The sequence below is a fragment of the Dasypus novemcinctus genome, chromosome 9, assembly GCF_030445035.2.
Source record: "Dasypus novemcinctus isolate mDasNov1 chromosome 9, mDasNov1.1.hap2, whole genome shotgun sequence".
Taxonomy (NCBI): Eukaryota; Metazoa; Chordata; class Mammalia; order Cingulata; family Dasypodidae; genus Dasypus; species Dasypus novemcinctus.
The window spans coordinates 42,588,246-42,610,070 of NC_080681.1; the positions used below are offsets into that span (position 1 = coordinate 42,588,246).

At 38.3% G+C, this 21,825-nt stretch overlaps 1 protein-coding gene across 13 annotated transcripts in view; it reads left to right on the plus strand.

The window, feature by feature from the left end:
• Nucleotides 1-794: 794 nt before the first annotated feature.
• The window catches only part of SSX2IP (SSX family member 2 interacting protein), a 42,163-nt gene continuing 21,132 nt past the window's right edge, over nt 795-21,825 (plus strand). For 2 of the 13 annotated variants that reach the window (XM_004460477.4, XM_004460478.4), the window contains exons 1-3: nt 795-944; nt 20,178-20,339; nt 21,506-21,675. In XM_004460477.4, coding sequence (XP_004460534.1) covers nt 20,297-20,339; nt 21,506-21,675 — 213 coding nt within the window. In that variant the 5' untranslated portion in view covers nt 795-944; nt 20,178-20,296. Of the gene's footprint in view, nt 945-1,017; nt 1,186-17,862; nt 17,932-20,177; nt 20,340-21,040; nt 21,103-21,505; nt 21,676-21,825 lie in introns of those variants that run through there. The other 11 variants (XM_058303247.1, XM_058303251.1, XM_058303246.1 and 8 more) reach the window with 10 other exon arrangements.

Sequence of the window (21,825 nt, forward strand, 5' to 3'; positions counted from 1 at the left end):
CTGGCAACGGTGCAGCAAGCATACATTTTCTTTGCACATGTTTTGCTGAGTGGGTGTCGGGCATTTTTGCATAAACTTCTAGCTCACGAGTGCCGTTTCCTTGAGTCTTCCCTTTGCTCGCCGTATTCTGCCTAGGTCCGTTTCTTTGCCCAAATTTTACACGTACTTTTGGGTTTGGGTTTGTCTGCATCCACGATTTTCGACGCTTGACCCTCCCTTGCCTTGAGCCTAATTCTGGGTGCCGGCTGTTGTTTGGTTTATTTCTCCACTTTTGCTAACGCACGTGGGATTTTTGGGAGCTTGCCCTTTTTGATCCTTGGATGGGTGCTGAGGTTCACTTAGGCTCCGAAAACTTGCTTTAAGCAGCCACATTCCCTTCCCCCACAGAGCCCCGGCCCCGAGCTCCGCGGGCCTGAGGAGGGGGCGGGAAGCAGGGCCGGGCGGGGTGAAGCACAGGGCGTAACAGGTGCCGCAGCCGCAGCTGCGCCCGCAACCCGCTCGGGCTCTAGGGATAAGGTTTTCTTTTTTCTCCGGGCTTTTTTGGAGGTGGGGAGGAGACTCCGGAGGCCCCCACCGGGCCAATGCAGGCCGCGATTGTTCATCGCCTAGCAACTGGCAGAGCCAATGGGAGGCGCTCCGGCCTGCGGCGGCGGCGCGGGGGCGGGCTGGGAACCTCGGGAACCTGCCGAGGCCGGGAGGCGGCCGCGCGGGGCGGGGCGGAGCCCGGCGGGGGGCGGGGCGGAGCCCGGCGGGGGGCGGGGCGGAGCCCGGCGGGGGGCGGGGCGGAGCCCGGCGGGGGGCGGAGCGAGCGGGAGCCCGGGGCGGAGGAGGGGCCCTCGGCGCGCGGCGCGGCGTCCTGCTACCGCTGTGAGGGCCTCCGCGGCCGCCGGAGGCTGTGTAGGACGCCGAGCGCCGAGTCCCCGCCGCTCCCGGGGGCTGTGACGGTGAGCAGCCTTGCTCCCGGCGGGGATTGTGACGCGCCCGCCCACGGGAGGGGAGAGCGGCGCCGACGGGGCCGGGCGGGGGGCGGGCGCCGGCGGGAAGCGGGCGGGCGGGCGCGGAGGTGAGCGCCAGCACCTGGCTCGGCGCCCCGCGGCTCTGCGAGAGGCTCCGCGCGACCGTTGGGGCCGTTGGACCGTGCGGTAGAGCGTTGACCCCGATCGCGCCTGGCGGAGGAGGTGGGAGGTAGGTTCCAGCTCCCGGGCCGCTCCCGCTGCTGGATGCCGCCCTGGGTCCGGGGGAGGGCTGCGGCTGGGGGGCCGCGGACCGGGGAGCCCCAGACCCCCTCCCGGATGGAGCGAGGGTGGTGCCTGGCGTGGAATGAAGAGTAACGCGGAGAATTGGGGAGGATGGGATGGCCGATTTGGAGCTGCAGTGTCTCCTTAGCAGAGGCTTGGGCAACGCGGGGTTCGGGGATTTGTGAGTGGGAACACGCTAGAGGCAGTTAAAATGATTTACTGGGAGGCCCGTGTCGTCTGCAGGGGAAGAGAACCCTCGTAGTGGACTAGTTAAAAGTGTAGGGGAGGCACTTACATCATCAAAGATGCAGGCATGTGTGAGAACATTTTGATGTAGAATTTTATCGTAAAGTACAGTAAATCGAATTGTGAGCTTCCTGCACTCTTTTGAACCTATGCGGATTGCCCAGTTATGCAAGTCACTTGGGCCCAGGAATTGGAATCTGCTAAATAATGTTCTCTCAGCACGTTTAATAACGAGGTTCCTTAGATCATCCCATTTTAAGGAACCTGTTTTGAATGCCAGGGTGTCAGTTGCTAGCAACGGTGACATAGTTCTTGTTGAATCTGAGAGAATTGAGATTTCCCTTTTCTGAACTCATGATGGTTCAGAATTATGAGCGGGGGGGCTTCCTGCAATTGAAATTACTAACAATTCAAATTGAAGTCTAGGTCTGGAGTTTTCTGGTGAGTGGTGCATGACTTGTAACCCTTCATGGTGCAGGAGGGATTGGTTTACTGTTTAGGTAGAAGGCAAAAGCCTTAAAATTTGATTTGAGGTTCATGACTTGACATATTTAGGAGACTGAGTAAAATTTGAAAAGAATTAGATCTGGAGAGGGCAAAAAAAATGGCTTTAGAGTTAGTGGTATATGTCAAACTATCTTAAAATTTAGAAGAAGTCGAGGTAGATTTAAGAATTTGGATTGAGTCAGCAAAACTTAATCTATCAAATCTCCTAGAATTATCATAATTTACAGGTCTAGGAATCTTAGGTTATTCATTCAAACTAAACAAGTAAGGAAAGGTAATAATTTGACAAGTGTTCTGCTGGCTGCCAATGAAAGTGTCTCAAATGGTTCTTTGAAAAGAGGATTAGGAACGTAGTTAAAATGAAGGCTTTTTGTGACTTGCTGGGCATCTTTAGTCAAGTCATTTTATACTCTTTTCTTTCCCCATCTGTGCAGTGAAGATAACAAAGCCCCGGGATTAAGTAACATGAGTGAAGCAGCTTGACAATAACTGCAAAGACTTAGTTATTCTAGAATGAAATGTGAAGATCTCCTCATAACACATTGAGCTTGTGACCAGACTTGTTAAAGCACATTGTTCCAAACATGCTCAGGCAGTATATGAGAAAACTAAAGTGCTAACTGTTCAGATGATTTGCCAAAGGCCCCAAGGGCAGCCCAAAGTCAAGATTATGTACTTGGGCTCTCCTAAAACGAGACATAGTCGCTGTTTGGCCGAGTTATGACACAGGCTTTGTAAAAGGAAATGTTGAGTGCCTTCTCTGTGGTATGTACCTAGGGACAAAAAGATGATAAAAGACTCTGCCCCAGAATAGAGTGATATTAATTCATTTTACATAGTTAAATTGGAGCAGCTCTCACGGTTTTTAAGTGATGTTTTTCCATATCTTTTACAATAGATGTGAATATTCTTGTAACTAGTATTCTTGGTTTCACCATTTCCTCATGACCCAAAAGAGATTTTGATACTATGTAGGTTTGTTTTATGTCTTCAGTGATATGATTAGTTGGTAATGAAGATACAAGTTAATCTTGAATTCATGAATTTATAGGTTGAGATAGAGTAGAGCATCATTCATTATTGGTAATGGAGAATGTATTAGTTTTCTGAACAGCTGCAGAAAGCAATATATCAAAAATGGGTTTGCTTTTACAATGTTTTACAGTTCAGAGGCAGAAAAATATACAAATCAAGGCATCAGGTGATGTTCTCTCACTGAAGATTTGCTGCTGGTGATCCTGGACTCTTGTCAAATGGGAAGGCACGTGGTGGCTTATCCTTTCTTTTCTGGGTCTGGTTGCGTTCGGCTTTCTGGTTTTCATGGCTTCCTCTTTGAACTTCTATGAGTTTCTCTCCATGATTCTGTGCTCCATTGATTTCAGCTTCTGGGACTTTTCCCCTCAGTTTCTGCGGGGTTCTCTCTGTGTCTCTCTCCATAGTCATCCCATTTTTAAAGACCTAGCTGGGTCACACTTTACCATTGTAATTTAATGAAAAGGTCCCACCTACAATAGGTTCCTACCCATAAGAATGGATTAATTCTAAGGACCTGATTTTCTGGGGGTCCACCCAGCTTCAAATTATCACAGAAAACAACCTAAAATCATGCCTTTTGATAGCACTAGCAGATTTACTAAATTATGCTTTAAAATTTTTTTCTTTAAATAAACACTTATCGAACGCTTACTGTTACTTGCCAGACCTGAGGCTAAAAAGGCGAATGTTGCCTGGAGGAATATGTTTCTAGGAAATGTACAGGATAGAAAGTGACAGGAGAGAAAATCTCATTATGGGAAGGCTATAGAAAAGAATTTCATCTGTCTTTTAATGGGGGCAGCAGGTGTGTTCTGTGGCATATACTGTTGGCAAATTACAGGTGATTTGGTAGAGTTGAAGCAGGGTAGGATGGGTTAGTGATATGTTGGAGAACTAGGGCTATGAGTTTTGACCAGTAGGTGGTGGGGAACCCTTAAAAGGTTTTATTCAGGGGAATATTTTGTTTTCACTTTAGAAGGGTATTTCCATCAATATCAGTAATTGGAGTGATCTAAAAGCGTCCTTCACATAGACAATCCATATAATATCTGAGAGACCACAGCCCTACATAGCAATTATAGACCTAAAAAGTACTTTTTGGAAATCTCCAGAAACTTTAGAAAAGCAGAAATACTTATTCATATATGACAGAACTTTATTGAGTATCTTCTACTTTTAAGGCGGGGGAGGAAGGGTACAAAGATAAGTATGACATGGCCCTTATTTTCAAGCAGCCTACAATTCAGTAGGAAAAATAACACAATTATGGTGCAGTATAGAATCTAAGTGTCATTAAGGGGCATAAAATGTCTTGCTCTAGCATTAGCATTGTAGGATTCTGAGATGAGAGAAGACATAAATTGTCTTTCAAATTAACAAAATAAGTTCTTAAACAGAAGTTCAACTGCAGCCAGTTAGGCATTCAGAACAATCTTAACTATAATATTTGCAGTTCCAACCTGTTGATTTGTGAGTCACACTTTTTTTCCCTCCCTCTTATTCTCTGGGGTTAATTGACTACCATACCACTTGCTCAGGCAGGTTACTGCCTTAGTTGTTCACATGTAAATTAGGGAGAATAATACCAGTTTCATAGAGTTGTGAAGATTAAATAAGAAAATATGTTATAGATCTAGAATAGTGCCTGGAAAAATAGCTTGCATTTACTGATCATTTATTATTTATTTGATTAAAAATACTGTAACTGAACAAGAACTGATTTAAGGACTTTTTTTGAGTCACCAGTGGATCTGTTCATGAGCATCTAATACATTCAGAGATGCTCAGTACATTCTTTTAAACTAAGCTTCTTGATTAAGTGATCTTTTCTTCATATCTGATTGCCTTTCTGCAGTCTGACTTCCATTTTTACACCTCAGCTTCACCATTAAAGCCACAAATTACCAAATCCAAAATATGTTTCTATCTAGATCTTGCCCTTTTTGTGACATTTGCTACTATTCATCGCTCCTTCCTATTTATTTATTTATTTATTTTAGGAGGTACCGGGAATTGAACCTGGGACTTCATACATGGGAAGCAGACACTCAACCACAGAGTTATACCTGGTCCCCTCTCCTCTTTAAACTGTGTTTTCCCTAGACTTCCTAAAGCCTCCATCTCCTTCTGTTTTATTTCCTACATGTAGGTCTCCTTCACTCTCCTGTTAAATGTTGATGTTCTTCAGGGTTCTTTCTGCTGCTCTTTTTTATTGTATGGACCCAACTGCCTCATGTGATGACTCCTAAATCTGCCCTAATGTCTTTTACTCTCCAGGCTCTAGAGTTTATCCCCATTTGAATGTTTTATAAGGACATCTCTAAGCCTAATAAGTTCTACACTGAGCTCATTATCTCTGTACACTGACCAAAACGCAGCTTTATTAACCTCACTCTTCTGTTCTCTTTATTTAAATGACACTATTATCTATTGCCAACTACAAGTTTTATACGAGAGACTAAATGTCTCCCTTTTATGCACTTGTCAACATATTCTTTTAGTCCCACATCTGAAATATTTCTCATCTGGCCTTCTCTATCCTCATTTTTACTGGTTAAGTCAGTCAGCCAACCTAACCATTAACTGCCCAGTTTGCTATATTTTCTTGAAGATTTTAAAAAGTAGTATATGCTTTTTGTAAAAAATGTGAGGATAAAAAGCAAAAAGTATTAAAAACAAATGTTTGGCCTAATTCCTGGCATACAGTGAATACTGAAAAAAATATTTTTGCCAGGGCTGCTGAAAATGAAACTTCTTTCACAAACATTAAATTTTTAAGAGTTTGCCAGAATATTGTTTTGAAAGAATTTTAGCACTAAATATGATTTTAAAGTCATGGTGTCTGGGTAGCCAGTAGATACTTATAATCTAAGATCAGTGCCAGCCATTGCGTATAAGAGTTAGGTACCAAAAAGATTTTTACCTCAGTCGTAAGTTTGCCCATCTTTTGCCAGTTAGTTGTAACTTGGTCATCTGTGTTTTCCTGTCTAAAAGATGGCACCTTTAACGTTATTCTTTCTGTTCTACAGTCACGTTTAGGGCTGTCACTCTACCTAGAATATATAAATAAAAAAGCAAGAAGGTGTCTTAGAAATCAATAAGTATAGTCCATAATCAGTCGCATTATTTTGTAATGAGGAAATGGGCTCAGAATTTACATCATTTACTCAGGGTACTTGTTGGGTGTTGGGTATCAGAAGGTGGCCAGGGACTATGAGGCTTTGGAATTATAAATAGCTGGGTTTTATTCTTACCTCCTAGGTTCAATGGCTGGGTTTTTATTCCTCCCTTTCAGGTTTGTAAGTGTGGGCAAGTTACCTAACCTCTCTGAGCCTCAGTTCCTTTATCGATAATATCTACTCCCTCCTAGGGCCATGGTAAGGATTAATTGACATAGCTGATAAGAGCCCCATCTGGCATGCTTTAGATGCTCACGGTTCATCAATCTTCTCTCCTACCATTTTCACATAATTAGCTAGTACAGAAGTACCTAACTCCAGGACTATGGATCCTTTGTAGATCTCTGTTTGACTTCATAGATCTTCTGAAACTAGCCAGACCTGACTGTTGTACTTTTAAGGGGTTAGGGTCATTGGCTTTGGGTTCTGTGACTCAAACAGTTTAATCCCTGACCTGGTTGTAGTTAGGCCTAGAACCCAGGGATCTTGGTGCCTCCACAGCCAGCCTGGTATAGTAGAATTTAAAATTGAAATATTTGAAGAGCAATATGTATTTAAATTTTTTAAGGACTTCAGATGCAAAGAATTAGATCAGTTTTATTTTGGCTCGTGACACACTCTCATCATTGGTCCATCTGTTTATTTCATTTTAATAATATATTAGGCACCCCCTAACATAAAACTAGGACCTTAATAATAACCTCTATACAACTATTTGAGCTCCTCTTCCCCCCATTCCTCTATTCCCCTTTCTTGAGGCGAATATTTACTGAATTCCATATTCATCATTCCCTTTCTGTCTTTTCAAATAGTTATATTGCATACTTTTACAAAACTATATATGTTACATTACGTGCCTTACCTTCTAACATTCACTTTATAATGCTGAGATTCATCCACTTAATGTTATGTTACTGAGATTTGTATAATGTGTAACTGAACTTTTCTGGTTGCTGCATAATATCCATTTTTTAAAAAAAATGTGCTACAGTTTAATTGTTCTTCTGTTGAGGTATTTGGGTTGTTTCCAGAGCTAAGAACTTGTGCTGATTTGCTGTTAGGAATTGTGCTGCTATTTTTGTGCACACCTGGTATACATACGCAAGAGTTTCTCTTGAGTTTATACCTGGGAGTGGAATTGCTGGATTGTAGAGTATGTGAACTGGATATATGAATGTTCATCTGCCATGCTGTTTGTTTTTCAGAGGTTTCTCCCTACTCTCCAAGGTTTAATAAACTTGCTTTAACAGACATTCTCTAGGATGTTTGTGGGGTTTTTTTTTTTTTACTTCCATTTTCAACCTTCATTTAGTAGTACTTTGGTGGATACTTTTACATTCTTATAAACATGTTAGGTAAGAATTCCTTTTTGGTATTCTATATTCTAACCTTCATAAATAGAATAGTAATTTGTTCTGAACCACATTCTAATAGAGTCATATAGAGTGTCAGTTAAAATACAAATTTTTAAGCCCCACTGCCAGAGTTTTGGATTCTGTAGATCTAGAGAGGGACCTGGAAAATTTGAATTTTTAACAAATTATCATGTAATGTTGATGCTGCTGGTTTTGAGAATCATAACCAATGATCGAATTTGGGCTAAATCATTGAAAAAAGCTATTAGCAGATTCATGAATTATGTATATATAGTTGTCATTTCCAGTGGTGATTAAATATCATTTTCTGCCACATTACTGCCTTTAATAAACTGTCATACTATCTTTAAAAGTTATTACTGGCAGCAGACTTGGCCCAGTGATTAGGGCGTCCGTCTACCACATGGGAGGTCTGCGGTTCAAACCCCGGGCCTCCTTGACCCGTGTGGAGCTGGCCCATGCGCAGTGCTGATGAGCACAAGGAGTGCCCTTCCATGCAGGGGTGCCCTTGGCATAGGGGAGCCCCACGTGCAAGGAATGTGCCCCATAAGGAGAGCCGCCCAGCATGAAAGAAAGTGCAGCCTGCCCAGGAATGGTGCCGCCCACATGGAGAGCTGACACAACAAGATGATGCAACAAAAAGAAACAGATTCCCATGCTGCTGACAACAGAAGCGGACAAAGAAGACACAGCAAATAGACACAGAGAACAGACAACCGGGGTGGGGTGGGGGTAGGGGAAGGGGAGAAAAATAAATAAATAAATCTTTAAAAAATAAAAATAAAAGTTATTACTGTCTACCTATTTATTTTGAAATACCAAAATACCAATAAATAGTAATTTTTTAAAAATTTGATTTGGATTTCTTAGCTGATTTTCAACCTTTAAAAGTAAGACAGACTTTAAAATAGTATTTCTTTTTCTTTTACTTTTTTTCTTAATTGTTCTCTTTAAGGATATGATTGCTGTTAGTCAATCTACGTGTGCGCTGAAAGGATTTGAAATTGTTTTACTGTTTCTAAATTGTCATGTTTTTGGTCCATACACTAAATCACCTTGCCTTTTCTGAACTGGCACCAGTCAAGATTAAATTGAAAGCCTTTCTAAGTTGCAGCATAGCTAAAGTGTTGAGACTTGTCTATCATAATATTACAGTAGCACACTTTACGCTAGTATAAGTTGGACATTCATGCAGCAAACTTCATTGGGTTCCAACAATTGGTCAATTATAATTCCCCATACCAAGGCAGGGTTCAGTCAGTGTGAAGTGCTTAAAATTGTTCTAGGCAGGTAATATATGCTTAATACATTTTGTTATATTATTAACATTATTAAAATTAGGCTTTTATTTACTAAACATTTCAGTTGTGAAGACTCAAGGCACATTGTTACAAAAATGTCAAGGAGAAATAATTTTGATATAAATAGCTGTACTCAATTTCATATTAGGTCCCATGATAAATATTTTAAAAATCAAAGATAATAGAACTGAATAAAATCTTTAAAGATCATCTAGTTCAGCATCCTAATTTTTCAGACATGAAAACTGAAACCCAAAGAAAAATGACTGATTCAAGGTCAGTCAGTAGAAGATAGAAATGTCAGTAAGAGCCATAGCCTCTGACACTAGGTCTGGTGCTCTTTCAGTACCCTGTGTGGCTTCCCTGAAGGGACAGTACCCTGAAAAAAATAAGTTTAATTGGGCAGCCAAAACCAAAACAAGTGAAAACATTAGCAGTTATAAAAGCCAGTGTATCACCAGACATCAGATGGTGTGGCATAGATTCTTAAGTATAATACACACTTTATATAACTTCATGAGGTGCTGTCCTTGAAGCAGAGAAATGCACCCTGTTAAGTTGCTTGATTCATAGGTTGATATTGTAAGAATATTTTTTTAAAAAAATCATAATGCTTTTAAGTATAAGTCTATTCAACCTCCTTTTTCTTCCTACCAAGTTAGGTTATTGAGCCAGAAGGAGAGTCCACCTTTTTTAGGTGCACTGTACTCTGTGTCTTTACTCTTCACAACTGTGGGAAAGTCTGGCTTCTCTGTTCCTGTTCCATGTTTCCTAATGGGCTAGATTTGCATAGGCCTGCTCTGACATAGCAGGGCATCATTATGAAGATTACATTATCCTTGCTCATTTGTATGCATGAATATGTTGAATAGATGCTGGAAGTGTGATCGATTGGTGGAAAGTTTGTCATTTGTCTTAGTTGAGGTCTCCACTAAAGGATGGTGGGGCCATTGTCTGGAATTATCATTTAACACACATTATCATTTAACTCTTCATGAATCTATTGCCTCTAAATAGTTTATGAAATAATCCATGTCCTAAAACATTCAAGCTATAATAAGTGTATATTGTGCAAGAAGTGAAAGCCCAGATTTTTTATGTTTCCTGACACCCAGCCATCACATTCCCCAGGGATGTCATTAGTAACAATTTATAACTTTTCCAGACCTTTCTCCTTAATGTAAATAGATAGTTTGATTTAACAAAAAATGGCAATCATCCTATTCTCATTAATACATAACTTCTTTTTTTTTTTAATGCATACTTTCAGATCGATTTCATTCTTTAGTATTTCTGGCTATGCTGTATGTATTAGTTTTTTAATGGTTTTCCTATTGATGAATATTTAGATTTTCCCTAGTTTTTTGCCATTCAAGTAATGTTATGATCAACAATGGCCCTCTGTGTTATGCTTGCTCATTTATATGACTTACTTATGTGGTAATAGATGCCTAGAAGTATAATTGATTAGTAGAAAGATTTAAGCATTTCAAATTTTTGTAGACTGTTAGATTGCTGTCCAAAACAGCAAACTACTGACCTCTGGTAAAGTTCTATTTTCCTGACATAATTGTTTATATGAATAACTCTAGGACATTTGTATAATTTCCGATCAGTTTTTGCCCATCAGGGCTGCTTGCCTCCTATAAATTAACTGATTAATTGGGATATGAATATTTTACATTCTTCATACTCATGCTTTTCTGCCATTGGTTTGGTGTTTGAGAGAAGAGCTTTTCACTGTATTGCCTCTGCTTATCATCTTCACACTTGCCTTTTAAAAACATGGGTTTTTTTTCTGATTATAACATCCACTTTGGAAAATTTAGAAATCACAAGAAAATAGAGTTTGCCCATTTATATTTCATCTTTACTCTTCTTTCTTTCATCTTTCCTTGAAAAAAGGAATGAAAGTTCTACCTCTGCCTCCTCTTCCTACTGCCAGCTTGGTCTTTCCTTCCAGGTTTTTCTGTTCTTATACCAATGTCTATTTTTATAGAGCAGACTTTATGCTTACATTATTTACTCACATATAGTTTTGCTTTTTTAACGACCAAATAAGATCATGTTTAGTGTTTGTTTTATCACTTTTTAAAATTACACTTAGCAAACTATCCCAGACATCTTTCCATTTACTGAGTGCTTACCATGTACCCAAGACCCTGTTTTTTAAACTCTTTGCCTGCATAAATTTATTTAATCACATAATCATCCTATGAGATAGGCTTGTTTTTTAAAGATTTATTTTTCTCCCCCATTCCCCGCAGTTGTCTGCTCTCTGTGTCCATCGCTGTGTGTTCCCCTGTGACTGCTTCCATCCTTATCAGCGGCATTGGGAATCTGCGTTTCCTTTTGTTGCGTCATCTTTTTGTGTCAGCTCTCCGTGTGTGCGGAGTCATTCTTGGGCAGGCTGCACTTTCTTTCGTGCTGGGCGGCTCTCCTTACAGGGTCCTCTCCTTGCACATGGAGCTCCCCTACGCAGGGGACACCCCTGCGTGGCAGGGCACACCTTGTGCACATTGGCGCCCCACGGGTCAAGGAGGCCCAGGGTTGAACCACAGACCTCCCATGTGGTAGGCGGACACCCTATCCATTGGGCCTCGTCTGCTTCCCTGTAAAGACTATTTTTACTCCCTTTTTGCAAATGAGGTAGAGGTTTATGTTCAGGGTCACTTTGTAAGTGGTGAAGCTGGGGTTTGAAGCCAGGTGGTCTGACTTTGGATCCTGTTCTTCCAAATCATTATGCCATACTGTTTCTCATACTGCAGCAATAATCTGTTCAAGGATAGGTAAGTAATTGGCAGCATCCTGGAGACTTTTTTAAAGCATAGCATATAGCTCCTTGCCTGTTAAGAGGGTGACTTTCTAATGGCACATTTTACTAGTCACTTTACTGTGGGAATAGGATTAAAAGTCCTGTCTGTATTAAAGGAGTAGTAGTAGGAGATACTGTTCCTGAGCCTCCCATCCACTGAAGCAACAAAACAATAGTTAAGAGTCCCTGAGTCTGGGTTGGGAGTGTGGTTGGAATCCCAGCTCTGCCACCAGCTAACTCTATCTATGACTTTGGACAAATCTCTCTGTACTGTGATTTCCTTATCTGTAAAAAGGAAATAATAGTTTGATAATTTCTAGGTCTGCTGAGATGATTTGATTTAATAATATATGTGAAGGATTCAGAACAGTGCCTGGCATATATGTTAAATAAATAAATCTATGTTCTAGCATAGTTTTTACCTATTATCTCATTAAATACCCACAACAACCCTAAGGGATAGATAGGAACATCTTCATATTACAGGAAGTAAACCAGCTTGGGGAAATAGTGTAGTGATAATAACTGACTTAGAATATGACCACAGCCTGTCTGACCCAGGTCTCTAAGGCTTGCTTGTATTATTTGCTTGGACTCCCCAACTATAAATCCTCTTAAGATTTATACTCAAAAAGAAGGAGACAGATTATTGGGATAATACCAGATTTTGAGTTTCAGCTGATCATGTGTATTAAAATTTAATTTATTAAGAAAAATTTATTTGTGGAAAACTGTATTATTAAATTATGCCATTCATTGTATTAAATATTTAGATTTTAAATTTATAAAAAGATTTTCTGTGAGGTTGAATTTAGTGTGTTTCTGTACCTGATTTTGTTTAAGGAACAGAGGTATTTATATGGAATTAAAAGCTGTAGTCTCCTTTGGGACGAAATTATAGTTTAAGGTAGTATTAATGCTTTAAATAGTCATGCTTTGTTTTTTTTGAGTAGTAGCATCTATTTGAAATATGTTGTTAATTCTTAAGTTTTATGACTGAATTTGTATATCTGTAAGATAGGGCTAGTGTTTAAAGATTTAGTTTTAACACTTTTATTTTCTTAACCCAACAATTTGGTAACTCTAATTTTGTGAGATTTTAGCAGAGACTTTAGTTAACTATTTGTGAAAAATCTTGTGCAATATTTAGAAGCCCAGATGCTGTAATGTTACTACATTTGTGTATAATGAAAAGCTGTTATTTCCGACACTTGATTGAAGTTTGTTTTAGAATTTTGATTAGGTAGGCAATTGAGCCTTCTCAAGTTTGAATTTCAAGTGAACTTGAAAAGAACACTTAAAGTAGTGTGTGGTGTGAAGGAAATCTTGTAATCAAGATACAACTTATGTTTGTGCTGTGCTCTCTGAGTTTGTAGATGTGGGAGGAGAGATTGGGGGTAAAGACAAGAGAATTGGGAATCAAGAATAATACTTTAAAGGACTGACAACTTTTCCACTTTTTCCATTGCTGTTTTCCTTTATCCACTTTTGCTTGCTGGAATGAACATGTTAACATCAATTATTTCAGTACTCATTGGTTACTAACTATATTAAGTTTAATGGGAGGAGTACAAAAATGTCAGGTATTAATTGGGAAGTTAACTGTGGAAGATGAACCAAACTACTAAGTAAATGGAGGGCTTCAAGAACAGTATCATGGACTAGAGTAATCGGAGAAAGGCTTTATGGAGAGGATAATGGCGGCTGATCTGTGCTTTGAAAAGGTGTTAGTTTTGGGGTAGGTTAAAGAAGAACGCACAGATGGAGGTAAAGAGGCTGAAGTGAGTGTGCCATACGTAGGACTTTTTTTTTTTAAGATTTATTTTATTTATTTCTCCCACCTCCTTGTTGTTTTTCACTTGCTGTGCCTGTCATCCTTGCTTCTTTAGGAGGCACCTGGAGCTGTACCCTGGACCAATGATATGGGAGGGAGGTGCCTAATCACTTGCGCCACCTCCACTCCCTGCTTTGTTGTGTCTCTCGTCCTGATTTTCCTCCCCATGTCTCTTATTGTGTCCTTTTGTTGTGTCAGCTCGCCACACCTGTCCATAGCATCAGGTTGCAGTCTTCTTTAGGAGGTACCAGGAACCTCTGCTCTCTACTTTTTTGTGTCTCCCACCAAGCTGTTTTCCTCTCGTGTCTCTTGTTGTGTCAGCTTGCCACACCTGCCCATCGTGCCAGCCTTCTGTCGTCTTTAGGAGGCACTGGGACCCAAACCAGTGATCTCCCATGTGGTAGGCAGGAGCCCAGTTGCCTGAGCCACATCTGCTTCCCTCTAGGACTTTTTATAAACAACTTATAAACATTTATTGAGTACCTGCTATGTAGAGAAGCTGTTGGATTACAAAGATAAATGCATCCCTTGCCCTTTGAAGTTCATAGAATAGTGGGGGAGGCATCCAACTAGAATAATATGGAATGATTAATTGTAATACTGGATGATATTGTTGTTGTAAGCCTGATTAATTGCATTTGTGGAGTATGGAGTCACTTTTAGTTAGTTATATGTCAGCAGGAGACATGTAAAGTATAGAGTCAGTAGGTTTTGAAAGGGACTCTGAAATTTACATAATTTAAATTTAAATTTTTAAATGTTGTATTATCTTTTGCTGCATAACCTGATTACTCTAAATCTTAGCTTAAAATGACATGCATTATCTTAAATTTCTTTGGTCAGAAATCTGGGTGTGACTTAGCTGGGTGCCTCCAGCTCAGCATGTCTCACAGGGCTGCCATCAAGGTGTTTGCCAGGGCTGCAGTCATCTCCAGGCTTGACTTGGGGGGGCGGCAAGGGGAGGGGCAGATCTACTTCCAAACTCATTTATTCTTGGCAGGCCTCAGGACCTCCCTAGCTGTTGCCTGGAAATATCAGTTCCTTGCCATGTTGACATCAAGAGAGACAACCCCCAAGATAGGAAGCCACAGCCTTTTTATAACCTAGTTCTGGAAGTGAATTCCTGTTACTTCTGATGCACTCTGTTCATTACAAGCTTGTAGCTAAATCAAGCCCATATTCAAGGAGCCGGATACTCCAAGGGTGTGTACACCAATAGGCAAGAGTAATTTGGGACTATTTTAGAGGCTGTCTATCCCAGAGCTCTACAAGTGATTGAGATATATTGAGAACCCCTGAGTCTTTGAGGTAGAAGGGAGAAGATGACTAGCCAAGCAAGTTTTCTCAGGGAAAAATAGATGTGATTAACATGGATCACAAATTTTTGATAAAGGTCTATAAACTTACTTTCAGTATTGTCTTAAATAATTTACTCAAGGACAGAATGTGGTAAAATGGGTGGATTTAATTGTACTCTTATTAAACTTTATATGGAACTGATCTCTTTAAATTGTATTTACGCCTTTCAAAAGCAAGGTGTTTATTTAAAAAAGAGACCATTATCTATGGTGAAGCAGAGAAGAATTTTACAGGTGTGCCTCAATTTAAGTAGTAGATTAACTTCCTTTAAGAATTATATGTTCTGAATGGAATTGTTTAAAATGAGTTATAGAAACACTATCTTTGTAAGAAACTTGATGGAAATCTTTTTGATTCTAATCTATTTTTAACTGCTCTCTCTATAGATTTTCATGCACGGTATTGAAAGGCAGATGGTGATATAGTAAAAAGAGCACTGAGTTTTGAAGACTGAGATATGTGTCCTGGCTTTACCATCAATTAGAATTGTTATCTCGGACAATCTCTTGGACCTTTCTGAGCCCTAAGTTTCTTGTCTACAATATAGAAAAAGAATATATGAAAAAAAGTGCTTTGACCTGAAGAATGATAGAAACAATGTATGAAGCTTAAGATCCTTGCTCTTTCAGAAATGTCTCACTGCTTCCCAGTTTTTTGTTCAAATTCTAACCTGAAAAATGCTACTCAATAATTCTTAAACTCTGCATAATAATTTTATTCAGAAAAGAGCAGAGTCCCCTTGTTTATACTGGAAACATGTGGCATTAGTGTTTTGGAACCCGTAGCATCCTATAGCAAAGCCAATTTAGTTCTTCAAAAATGGTAAGGTAATATTTTTACAGAAATTATTGCAATTTTATTGCAATTAGTAAGGTTTTCTGTTATAAAGCCTTACTGATTGGAATCTACGTTGAGAAGTATTTGGAAAAAGGAAGTTTTCTAGATAACTGTGTAGGTGTTATCCACCAAGAAGGAACAAAACTGTCTCTATGATGTTTGAGAATAGGATAAAGAGAATTCTTATTTATGGATTTTTTTCTTGCTTTAATTTATTTCAAGATTGTTCCTCAACAATCTTGGATGAATGAAATGGCTTTTACAAGATGTTTGAATTCTTTAATTTTCACATTTTGCTCATTAAATTCACTCATGGATTTGACCTATCCTGGAATCTGGGCAGCTACCCTATATAATGTGTAGGTAGAGAGAATTTTGAGCTTTCCAGATTACTCCATTCACTGTTAACTTTTTTTTCCTTTTCTTCTAATTAAACTGCTAGTATAACCAAGTTCATTCTTATTGTGGGTTATCATGTCTACTCTATAATGGTGTGCTATAGCTATATTAATCTATAAAGTTAATTCTTGTATTTCAGCACCAGGTTTGTAATGGAATCTTTCTTTTGAAACTTTCAAGTTGAAATAGAATTGTGATAAAATCCAATTTATGCAAAGCAGTTTTGTTACCCTTTTTCATTTGAATTTCGAAATTAAAATTGACTTATTTTAACATCTTCATGAAAGTTTATAACCTTCAACAATGAAATTTTAGCTATAATTGAGCAAGAACAGAATACTTTGTTTAATGATTCTCTTGGTTTGGGGATGTGTATTAAGAGTCTTCTGTCTTTTTTCTTGGAAAAACTGGTTGGGTAACTTCCTTTATCATAAATCTCATAGTATATATTAAGTCTGTCACTGAACAGAGAAGGATAATGTGGAAACTTTTAGCTTGCATGAAATCATATACTCTTAGTAAGTTCTTTGTTTCATAGGACTTCAAAACAGAGTTTTGGTTTTCATTGTGAATACTTAACCAGACTTGAATATTTTGCAGGGTTTTTTTTAAACATGTAGTCACTGGAAGAGCTAAATTCACTGGGAAAATGTAGCTGACTTAAATTCCATTTTAAAACTTAGAATGGGCATATAGTAGACACATTTTGGTGTCAGGTAGTCTTTTTATATGAGGAGAAAAGGGACTTGCAGGGAAGCGGACTTGGCCCAGTGGTTAGGGCGTTTGTCTACCACATGGGAGGTCCACAGTTCAAACCTGGGCCTCCTTGACCCATGTGGAGCTGGCCCACACGCAGTGCTGATGCGCGCAAGGAGTGCCCTGCCACTCAGGGATGTCCCCCGCGTAGGGGAGTCCCACACGCAAGGAGTGCGCCCCGTAAGGAGAGCTGCCCAGCGCAAAAGAAAGTTGAGCCTGCCCAGGAATGGCGCCGCCCACACGGAGAGCTGACACAACAAGATGACGCAACAAAAAGAAACACTGATTCCCGTGACACAGATTCCTATGCCGCTGACAACAACAGAAGTGGACAAAGAAGAACACGCAGCAAATAGACACAGAGAACAGACAACTGGGGTGGGGGGGGGGAAGGGGAGAGAAATAAATCTTTAAAAAAAAAAAAGGGACTTGCAGAGTATTATGTCTTATTTACAAATATCTTAAGAGACCAAAAAGGACCTGAAAAGGTATCTATTTACGTTTTCTTCTGATCTTGTCCCTACCCCCCAATCTAATGATTACAAAGAATTATATCACTGCCTAATGTGTTTTTTAAAGTAAGGATATCTGTCTTCAGAGTTCCCAAGCATACATACTCAACTTTTAAGTAAGAGCAACAGTGTATTTTGTTACAGGTTTTAGAATTTGTCATTTTTACTACATAGTCAACCTTGTGCTTAGATGATGATGATAATATTAATTGTATGTGTCCCATATATAAACAGTATGCTAAACACTGTAGATGCATTATTTCACGTAATCCTTAGGGGGAACCTGTGAGGTAAGTGCCATTATTATGGCAGTTTTACCTGTGAGGAACCAAGGGCCTAGAGAGGTTGAATAGTACAAAGTAACATGGGTTAGAATAGATGGCTTTCTTGTCCCTTGATCCAGTTCTGCTTCTAGCTACTATCTCTGAAAGCCAAGAGTAAAATCAATTTTTTTCTTATTTGGTGCAGACTCAACTTTTAACCTGCTCATCCCGTTTAAGGGCAGTGGGAACTGAAGAATCAGGTACCCTCATGAAGGTACATGAGTGGAAAAATAGCAAAAGATCAGTGCTGGACTGGATAGCATTCAAAGAGAAAGAGAGAGAGAATGTGTGTGTGTTTGCATAACATCTAATGCAACCCATAACATCATGTACATTTAATATATTGCTTGCTGTTACATGACCTAGATATCATCCTTGGTTTTTCTTTTGTCCACTTTCTACTTCACCTGTAAGTCTCCATAACACATCCCTAATTCATCCCTCTCTACTTCCACAGTTAGAACTGTAGTGTTAGCCTGGTTTCTTGCCTGGACTACTATTGTAACTTCTTGATTTCTTCTAACCTCCACTATTGCAATCCATTTATAGAGTAGCCAGGGTCATCTTTTTAAATGGGTGAAGTAATCTTTTTAAATGTGTGGCGGAGATCATATTACTTTCTTGATTAAACCCTTCAGTAACTTTTTCTTGGAATGTAGAGAAAATCCATCTTCCTAACTCTGGTCTTGCTCACCATGCTTCAGACACTAGCCTTCTTGTGTTTTTCAGACTTACCCTAGTCGTCTCCATTTTGGGGTCTTTGTACTTTTTTTCCTTCTACCTGAACTGCTGTGGTCCTTGCTCATCTTGTGACTGACTCATTTTCACTTAAGTCTCAGTTCAAATATCACCATCTCCATGTAGCCTTCACTGACTCACCTAAATACCCCCATCCCAGTAATCTCTCATATTATCTTGTTTCATTTTCTTTTTAGCTCATATTGCTGAGTATTGTCATGTTAATTTAATCCTTTTTTTAAAAAAAAGTTATTTCTCCCCTCCATCAGAATATGAGCTACTTGACAGCAAGGGAGTCCCCTGGCCCTGAAAAGTACACCTGGCACATAAAATTAAATATTTATTGAATTAATAAAAATTTTCATCTAACTTTAATACAATCTTATGAATATTTCCCTCTTAAATATTCCAGAACAGAGCTTGTGAACTCTTGATCCACACAGTCCAGATCAGGCTTGAAGACACATATTGTTTAACTTACATAGTGCTTTGTTTTCAGTATTGCTTACACAATCAAGGGCACAGATCTTAAGTGTTTGACTTGATGAATTGTGTATATATATATATATATACACACACACACACACCCATATAACCACCTGTCAGATCAAGATGTGAAACATTTCTGGTACCCCAGAAGGGTCTCCTGTTCACAGCCTCCTCCCAGAGTAACTTGCATTGTGTTAAAAAATTGTGTTTAATTAGCGTTAATTCTAACCTTGAAAAATCCAGAATTCTAGCATCTCTTTAAAAATGCAAAGATCTAGCAGCACAGGACCTGCTTTTTATTTTGACCACCATTTATTGTAGCTGAGAAACAGCTGTCCCATGTGTTAGCATGTGTTCTCAGTTTGCCTGCAATCTTCACTCCTCCAGTTGCCACTTATAATTTCATTTGCATTTTCTTATGATGGAAAAATACTTCCCTCTTCCATTATCTCTATTTTAAAAAATGGAAACATGCATCATAAACTAAAAAGGTGATATGTTTCTTATACTTAGTCCACTTCATTCATTTGTATTTCTGGCCTCTCTAGGTATTTGTTAGCCACCCTAATTTTACACAGTTGTGTTTAAAGGTTGCACAGTGTTCTATTGTATAGATATAATTTAATTAACCATTCCCTTACTGTAAGACATATAAGTATTTCCAATTTTTTTGATATTGTGAGGAACAACTCGTTGATGAATAATTGAATATATATTTTTTTTAGGTTAAAATTTTAAATGTGGAATTTCTGGATCAAAACTATTATTTTTTAAATTTTTCATAATTGCTGGTAGTAGTATAAATTAATGTTCATTTTCCTAAATCTTTTTCAACACTGGGAATTGTAATTTAAAAGAAAATTTTTGCCTGTATGGTTAGTAAACACAAAAAGTGGGAATGCTGGCAAAAATGAGGTTTTTCATCATCTCATCTACATAAATAAGAAATATACTTTATTTTAAAAGATACAGAAATATTATTGCTTTGTACACTGCTAGGCTTTAGGTTTATAGAGTCAAATCATGTCCCTTGCATATGAAGTAATGCGAATACTTCAGTAAAACTTGGAAAGCCTTTAGCTGCACTGCTGTCCTTGCCTAAATTTATATTATTGAGCTCTACGATGTTTTTGTATCTGCATGTGAGTAAATATTGTAAAATCCTTCTATTTTAGGCACAGTTAACTCTTACACATTGGTTTTATATTGGCTTTCATATTTTAATTATATTAGATGCTGTTGCTCTATAATTTGCTTTTGAAGGAGATGCCTACATAGAAGAGTTACAGCAGCTGGACTAAATGCTTCACTGCTGAGCTAGTTCCTCAGGTATCCTGGCACTGGTGATTGCTATGGGAGATTGGATGACTGTTACAGATCCAGGTCTGTCTGCAGGTAACTGAGTCTAAACTGGGAGACAAAGTACAGTGATTGTAAAGATGAATTTTTCAACTAAATTAGAATAGCTCCCACAAATATCAAAGATGTGACTAGAAAGAGATGCTGGTAGTTGTAAAATATATCATTTTCAACTTCAGTAAAATGCTGTAGTTAATGGGGTTAAATACTTTGGATGGATTATGCATTGCTTGGTTGTAATATTTTTGAGGGAAATTTTTATGCATTTGAAATTTAAAATTCAGTGGCTACATACTGCATTTCTGACTTATTCTTTTAATCTCCTAAACTTTGAATGGTTTAGAGAAGTGTTTTTTGTTTTGTTTTGTTTTGACCCTAAAAGTACTGTTAGGAAAAAAGATAGTATATTATAACAACATGACTACTAACACATCTTTACTTGTATTTTAGGGGAAGAAAGTACATTTTTCTCATATAAAAAATAGCTTTACTGAACAAATGTAGGTTAATACCACAAAATGCTAATATCAGACAAAAAAAAAATTATGCTAAGACCAGACAAAGAATACTACACATTGTAGAGATTCCATTTACATAAAATGTACTTATAAAACTTATAAATTAATTTATAAAGATGAAACTAGATTAGTGGTTATGTAGAGCTAGGGAAGATTTCTAAATGGTGTGGAGTCTTTCTTTTTGGAGTAATGAAATTGTTCTAAAATTTTCAAGGTGATGAATATACAACATTGTGATTATACTAGAAGTTATTGATTATACACTTTGGATAGAGCATATGGTATGTGACTATATCTCAGTAGAACTGCTTAATAAATAAATAATTGTGCAAGAATAGCCAGAAACAGCAGCTATGTACATAGATTGAGAGGTGACGAATTTTCTTGTTTGTTTGGCATTTATTATTATTATTATTAATGAAATAATGAAAATGCTCTAATAATGACTGAAGTGATGAATGCATAAATCTGTGATTATACCAAATATCATTGATTGTACACTTTGGATGAATAGTATGTTTTATTAATATGTATCAATAAAATTGATTGGTTTTTAAAAAATAGCTTTATCCTTATTTGAAAATACTTAAAAATATTATAAAATTTAAAATCTTTGGTAATGGAAATTATGTTCAATTTTCGTGTATTTGAATTAAATTATATAAATGCCTTTTATTCTTCCAGAAAGCAAAAACATCTCTCAATATACCTCAGAAACAAAGATGTCTCCATCAAGTTTATACTCACAGCAAGTGCTATGTTCTTCAATACCTTTATCAAAAAATGTGCACAGTTTTTTCAGTGCCTTCTGCACAGAAGAGAATATTGAACAGAGTATTTCATATCTTGATCAGGTAACATGGGTTTGTAAGAAGCAACAGCATAAATCATGTTATATAATAGAACATATTTTTTGAGAGAAAAACATTTGCCAAGCACAAGGATATTGTGATGTATATATAAGTCTGGGACTTATAACGTATTCGATTTACAAAGAACCTTGG